This window comes from Arachis duranensis, chromosome 5 (genome assembly GCF_000817695.3).
Source record: "Arachis duranensis cultivar V14167 chromosome 5, aradu.V14167.gnm2.J7QH, whole genome shotgun sequence".
NCBI lineage: Eukaryota > Viridiplantae > Streptophyta > Magnoliopsida > Fabales > Fabaceae > Arachis > Arachis duranensis.
The window spans coordinates 76217636-76224944 of NC_029776.3; the positions used below are offsets into that span (position 1 = coordinate 76217636).

Sequence of the window (7309 nt, forward strand, 5' to 3'; positions counted from 1 at the left end):
AAAAATGGCCAAAAATAAATCATTTCAATATAAACTTAGTTTTCATCAAAGTTAAGTTTGCAAAATCAATTCTATGTAAACTCTCGTGAAATCCAAACACATAAGTACATATTGTAGGAATTAGTTTCAACTTTTGATGAGTTATTTTTCAGAGTGGATTATCGATTCTATCCCAGATATTTGTATTCTACCTTCAAGAAGAGATTTTTAATACTCAAATTAAAGCATTCATGATGTGTATACATTGAATCAATTTTACAAATATTAAAGATACAAATACGACGATTTAAAAATTAGAGATACAAATAGGATTTACCCAAAATGTTGGGACAAAAACATACTTTACTCTTAATTAATTAAATTAAAACAAAAAATAGATTTATAGGGTCCGAGGGAGTTAGGAACTCTGATGGCACTCCCTGCCGTTCTCCTGCTTCGTCACTCCGGCAAGACACTCACCCTCACCTCTTCGTGGTCATGTTCGCGGCGCGCCACACTCTCTTCCGCTTCCTGTAGCTGCCGACAAAGGAAGCAAGCTCCGGCGCCGCCGCCGCGGTCCCCGAAGAAGGTGCCGTTCAGAGTTTTGGTTCACGGGAAGACGCTAGAAGATCCATATCATTGGATGTCCAACACCGACGATCCCAATCTGTTGGACCATCTCCACCGCGAAAATTCCTACGCCGAAGCCTTCATGGCTGACGCCCTCCCTCTGCAGTCTGCCTTGGCTTCCGAGATGAAACGACGAATCCCCGCCGCCGTTTCCACTCCCCCGGAGCGTTGGGGACCCTGGTCTGTGCTATTACCATTTTACCCTCATTTTACTGTGTACTTAAGAAGAGCCTTAGAAACTAGAAAGCATGTTGAAAACAAATTGACTTTTTCATAGGAACAACAGTTGCATGTTTCTTCATGCCGTTACCACTAACAGATCTTTTATGGGCATAATGGGTGGGAATCACGAATTACAGTTGCTACAGTTGGTACTCTTACTTCACCAACGGCTTTGTAGTTGATAGCCAGTACTAAGTTCAATTCTATGCTGCTACACATAATGTACCGTTTCATTATAGTTACTTTATATATAAACTTAGTCGATTGCATTTTTTCTTTGTTTGCATTTTTTCTTTGTTTTGATCAGGATGTATTACCAATACATTCCAGAGGGAAAGGAATATCCTGTACTGTGTAGGAAGCTGGAAAATGAGAGCAGTGGTTGGCCGGCGGCTTTTCGTCGTTGTGGATTGGCTAGACCAGAAAGGGAGGAAATTTTGCTTGACTGGAATGAACTTGCAGAGAAATATGGCAAGTTTCTTCTAGCATTTGCAGTGCAATATTTTTTAAAATTTTTAATTTCACACTTTTGTGCTGTTTGTATTTTCATTCCTTTCCTTTCTGCGGTACAAGTGATGAGTGTTGGCACTTCACATTCTAACGTTTGAACCTTTGGCCAAGTTCCTTGGGATACTTTCACTTTCACATTGTTTACATTGTTATGGTTGAGAGGCCGAATTTAACCTTTTTTCTTCCTTTCCAGTTAGTGATGATTGATGTTCCTAGTCAATATTGTAGGGTATGTCCATGTTGGTACATGTAGGGTTTCACCAGACCACAACTATCTTGCATTTGTTAGCCTGGCATGGGCTCGAGATGCAACTTCTTTGTTTTATACTCTGTCAGATGAAAACCAGAGACCTTACAGGCAAAATCTCATTATGACTTTCATCTCCACCTGGATATCCCCATTTTTATGTTTTTAAAAAAAAAAAAAGATTATGGGAGGAAATAAGGAAATTGATTTTGATCTAAGATAGTATACTAAAATTCATAAATATGATATTATTTCAGAGTTCTATGCAGAAGACTTGGATGCGGTCCTTCGAATGACCTCCCAGTACTTACAGAAAGTGATCCCAGTTTTTGTGTTGACATAACAAGCACAAAGGATGGCAAGTTCATAACTGTGAATTCAAACTCAAGGACATCATCCGAGGAAGGAACTTATATATCTCCTTTTGTGAATGAATAATAAGAATAATTCTTTCTACTGATATGTTGATCTTAATGTTCATTACAGGTTTATGTTATAAATTCAGCCAATCCAATGGAAGGGATACAAAGGATATGTAAACGTACTTCTGGTGTACAGTACTTTGTGGAACATCACACTGGTTTATTTTATATCCTTACCAACTCTCCAATGCCCGATTCTAAGTGGTCTGGTGATGGTTACTACCTGGTCAGATGTCAAGTTGAAGATATAGAGTCAACTAAATGGCTGGTCATGTTTGTTCAACTTCATTCATCTTGCTTTCATGTTCTTTGTTCTCTCTGTTTAGTGTTAAAGTTATAGTGGATCTCGAATCCCTCTTTAATATGCTTATGTTTTTCATCAGAACATCATCCTCCCTGATGATGATACGAGCATACGTGACATGGACATTTTTAATGGACATTTGGTTCTTTCCCTCAATAAAAGAGGTTTTCCTTTGTTGTGTTCCTTGAATCTTCCCATGCAAAGTGATTTGAAGGTATATGAACTGCTACTTCACTAACATAATTGTTTAGTTATAAGGAAGAATATGCTCTATGAACATAGGATAACTAAAGAGAGCCATCCAGAAATCTATGTTGTCTCTGCCTAAATTCTCATAAGGCATCTTTAAAAATATTAAATTTTATTCCATGGGTCCACCCCAATGACATATCACTGCACCATGTACACAGTCACAAATAGATTTGGCAGGTTTCTGCTTTCTTTTTTCCCTCTCTTAAATTTTCCAATGGGACCAGAACATTCCATAAAAGTTAATGTTCAAGTTCAAATTGATGGGGGCACAATTTGCTGGTCGCAACATTTTTGCTGGAGTTGCAATTTGCAGCTTGTTTTGACATTTGTACCTTGAGTTTCTTTTCTTGAATTTATCTATGGTAAATTTAGCATAAAGCACCATTAAGGTGAAATATGAATATAATACCATATGCCAGTTTAAACTGGCAGTAACATTGGTATTTTACCTTAAATTTTGCAGTATCAGGTATATATTGCAGACCTGAAACCATGGTACTTTCCTCAGCCATCTAGCTCATGCAGTGTGATTCCTGGTTCAAATCATGACTTTCTGAATTCAGAGTATCGTGTGGTGCTCTCATCACCTGTGGTATGACCAGCTACACAACTACACACAACATTTGCTAAAAAATGGACAGGCTCTGATTTTTCTTTTTAAATTATGGTTCATGTTATTCATGTTGGTTATAATTTTCTTTTTTTCCCTTTGCCTTATGGAGACATTCACCCTATATGGATTACGGTAAGTGGTAATTCACTCTGATGCTGTTAGAAATTTAGAAAATGAAGTTTGCAAAACATCACTATGTGTATGGTTAATAAACAAACCATGGTTGTCTAGGGGCAAAGCAACGTTTTCTCACTTCTGCTCAAACTATGGTTTAAGGCTAAGAATCATGTCAAAATGCTCAACTTGATTTTGCCAAACAAAATTTGAAACATCGTATACATATCCCAAACCATGGTTTGAACGCACCCATTGCCAAAACATAAACACATGCTACATTAATAAAAAGAATATTGATTCTAAGCTTCCTTTGAAGTTGTATGTTGTTTATATGTTGACATCTTAGTGCTATATATAATTCTAGGAGTTGAGCCTCCAGCATATTTGGTCGTGGATTAGTTGAGCTTTGGACTTTGTACTTTATAGTTGCATCATGAAATCTTTGGATTGATGCATGGAAGTGATTGTTTAATTCCTCTGTTTGCATTAAAAGAACCATATTTTCAATTTCATTCTTTTCCTCTTTTGGGTTGGAATTGTCAGATGCCTGATGTAATTGTTGATTATGACATGTCAAGACATACATATTCAGTTGTGCAGCAAGAGGAAGTAAATTGTGTTTCTACTGGCCAGTTTTGCATTCAATCTTTGGAGCTACATGAGAATAAAATTCATGAGGGATATAATAAGAAAGAATGTATCATGAATTCTGAATCACAGATTTGGAAGGACCTTTCTCGAATATACTGTTTGCAGAGGGAGGAAGTTATTTCTCATGATGGTGTAAAGGTTCCACTTACCATTGTGTACTCGAGAGAATCGTGGCAGCAGTATAAATCCCCAGGTCTTTTAGTAGGTTATGGAGCTTATGGAGAAGATTTGGATAAGGGCTGGTGTTCAGATCGGCTTAGTTTACTGGATCGAGGTTGGGTAGTGGCATTTGCTGATGTCAGGTTGGTTTCTTGATATTGGTTCCATATCTGTTCTAGAGTTCCTTATGGTCTTGTGTATAAAGTACTGCCTTTTTCCTTTATGATATGCACACAAGTTAGGATCATGAATCTTTTTACAGATATACCAATTCATGTGTCTCTTCTTATAAGTTTAAGCTTTTGGAAGAAGTAATTTCATGACATGGTATCAGAGTTTTTAAGACCAAAAGGTTTAGAGTTTGATCTTTGTTGACTCAAGAAAATTTCAGCATAAGGCAAATGGAAACAGAAAAAAAAAATGTATGCAAATTTCACACAAACCCAAAAGTGGCTCGTGTGAGGAGGTGTGTTAGAAATATAACTATTCATGTGTCACTTCCTATGCTTAAGTTTTTTTGAGGAGTGATTTCATGACAAAACTGAATATTTTTCCCTCTAGGTGTTCTTATGTAGACCTCTCTATCTTAGATAAATATGCAGTCTTTCTTAAGATATTTCGAGCTTTTTTGTTTGTTAATTATCTGAGTGTGTGTGTTGTGCCAGAGGAGGTGGTGGTGGTAATTCGTCATGGCACAGGTCTGGGAGTGGGTTAAACAAGCACAATTCAATACTTGACTTTGTATCTTGTGGTAACTATCTAGTTAGTGAGGGTTATGTTCAGAGTGATCAGCTTGGTGCCATTGCATGGAGTGCAGGCTGTGTTGTTGTTGGTGCAGCTATGAACATGTATCCACAACTCTTCCGTTCTGCCATATTAAAGGTTAGTAATGCATTAGCAATTGTGATTCTTAAACTTATTTTGAAGTTTAGATTTTCAGACCTGGTGCTAACAGATATTTGGACCTTTCAAATTTGAGTTCTTGATTATATTTTTCACTCTTCTCTTATTTGTTGCAATTTTATTTTATTTTATTTTTTAATTTGTGGCAAAAATACTGAAGGTAGGAAGTGGAATTTTTAATGCCATTATAAATTTAATAAATAAATAACGCCAAAGCCTTTTTACTCTAAAGATTTGGTCATGTCAGAAAAGCCGCAGCACTTTGGTATTGAAGTTTTTGATTGGAACTACCAAAACATGTCAGGTTTTGACAAAAAGATAACCTTGTAAGTTGATCATTGGATAGTGGACACCCAAGATTAAAAGGTTCAACCAATTAAGTCTGCAAATATGTTGTACAAGTCCTTTTTGTTTTGGACCAATGGTGGCTCAAAGATTTGAACCTGTTATCAAATACTATAAGTTATCCAAATGCCTTAGGAGTTGCCTGTTCCTTGCAACTTTGTTGTATAACTTGTTGATTCTCCACATGTTTGTGTTTGCCATAAAATAAAACATTATTTTCCTTTTGAAACATGATCTTGATTCTTGCATACATGTGTATGTACTGCACATTTTTCATATACTGTTGTGCCAAATGATATATCCCTTGCTTTCTTTGATCTAATTTAAGATTAACAAATTGTCGTGATAACTAATATATTAATTACATGAAGTTCCTTATTTTGACTAGCGCTGAGTTCTATGTTTGAATTCATCTATAAATTGATTAAATTCATATTCATATTTGAAAAATTTTATCCTGATGATGAATTGGGTTATATATCAGGTACCATTTCTTGATGTATGCAACACATTGTTGGATCCTAGTTTGCCCCTCACAGTCTTAGACTATGAAGAATTTGGAAATCCGAAAATACAGTCAAACTTTGATTCTATTTTTAGTTATTCTCCTTATGACAACATTCCTCAACGCAGTTGCTTTCCTTCTGTTTTGGTTACAGTGGCAGTCAATGATTCAAGGCAATTTCACCTATCACCCATCATCGAGTGTTGCCATATATGTTTTCATGGCATGAATTCTTTGCCTTCTAATTTAACGGCTATTTGTTCTGAAATTTGATTTTTAGCATTTGACATTCTTTCTCAGGGTTGGAGTTTGGGAAGGTGCAAAGTGGGTGGCTAAAGTACGAGACAGTACATGTCCTAATTGTTCTCGTTCAGTTATCATGAAAACAAGTATGATAGGAGGTCATTTTGGCGAAGGTGGTCACCATAGTCAATGTGATGAAACAGCTTATGAGTATGCTTTCCTCATGAAAACTTTTGGGATCTTAAAGGATTAAGTAAATTTTACGACTATGGCTGTTGGAAGGTTATTTTTTAATTAGTTTGAAGAGTTCCATTTCTAGGCCAAGGAAGACAAATTGTTTCTATCCTTAGCACAAAGCAAGAATTAGGCCTTGGAGATTCAGGTAACTTTTAGTCCAAGCCTACTTTGTATCTTTGTAGTTAAATAAAATAGCTAACTCACTAGCATCATTCTTTTGAAGCAATAAAATTGGATTTGTATAAACTTCATCTTTCATTGATCTTAAAATTTCCACTGGTTTCTCCTTGATAAGGTTCGATTTGCTGCACTCTTCCAAGATATGCAATTGTATGTTTGCTGGAGTTAGCAACATAATGTTAAATGCTTTCTATTCTTTTGATATGAAGAGACCTCGTAAACTAACTTGGAAAGTTAAATATTTTACTGTGGAGAAACTTCCTTTCTGTGTTCACTCTGCAAAATCCTCCAACCCTGTGAGGTGGCGATGGAACCGGAGATTGTGATAGACCCGGATTACGGATTGTGTTTCCCATTTGCTAATTTAGATATGTATTTTTAGAATTTGCCATTGGACTTTGGATTATGGACTTTTGATACTTGAAAAAGACGCGTGTTTGTCTATTAGATAATTCTAAGTCTAGGTCTAGTTTTCTTGATTGAATTGTTGAGTTAATCACCCATTCACCATGCACAACCAGAAATATTGTCACTTTAGTTAATGTAAAAAAATGTGACTATATTATTATCACATGAATCTTTCATTGACTAAATTGCATATACACTCTATTGCCAAATATTTACAAAAATAATTTTCTTGATTTATTCGAGGCGTATTATTTGTAGGAAAAATTTATATAACATGTTAGAAGTCTTTTTTATTACATACCTTGTTGTAAAAGATGTCTGATTGGGAATAAAAATATGGTGAAGATTTTTATTCACGAGTATGATATGTGAAATTACTTAG

At 35.8% G+C, this 7309-nt stretch overlaps 1 protein-coding gene across 3 annotated transcripts; it reads left to right on the top strand.

Moving 5' to 3' along the window:
- The first annotated feature begins 365 nt into the window (after nt 1-365).
- Nucleotides 366-7090, top strand: LOC107489614 (uncharacterized). Of its 3 annotated transcripts, none has more exons than XM_052262059.1 (12): nt 366-789; nt 1139-1302; nt 1570-1699; nt 1846-2014; nt 2075-2278; nt 2394-2528; nt 3030-3158; nt 3840-4249; nt 4772-4988; nt 5839-6032; nt 6160-6484; nt 6635-7090. In XM_052262059.1, exons 1-11 carry the CDS (start codon nt 410-412, stop codon nt 6353-6355), a joined length of 2328 nt encoding a protein of 775 aa, XP_052118019.1. In that variant the 5' UTR covers nt 366-409; the 3' UTR covers nt 6356-6484; nt 6635-7090. The 3 variants fall into 3 exon arrangements, with proteins under 3 accessions (XP_052118019.1, XP_052118017.1, XP_052118018.1); XM_052262057.1 differs by having other exon boundaries at nt 1846-1988; nt 2073-2278; XM_052262058.1 differs by lacking the exons at nt 5839-6032; nt 6635-7090 and having other exon boundaries at nt 1846-1988; nt 2073-2278; nt 6160-6347.
- Nucleotides 7091-7309: the final 219 nt, after the last annotated feature.

What these genes read in the sequence shown, in the direction of transcription:
- LOC107489614 (XM_052262059.1), top strand. Translation starts at nt 410, where the DNA reads ATGGCACTCCCTGCCGTTCTCCTGCTTCGTCACTCCGGCAAGACACTC. An exon ending in TGAACTTGCAGAGAAATATG is followed by an intron (nt 1,303 to 1,569) that starts GCAAGTTTCTTC and finishes TCAATATTGTAG; the next exon opens with GGTATGTCCATGTTGGTACA. An exon ending in CCATGCAAAGTGATTTGAAG is followed by an intron (nt 2,529 to 3,029) that starts GTATATGAACTG and finishes TAAATTTTGCAG; the next exon opens with TATCAGGTATATATTGCAGA.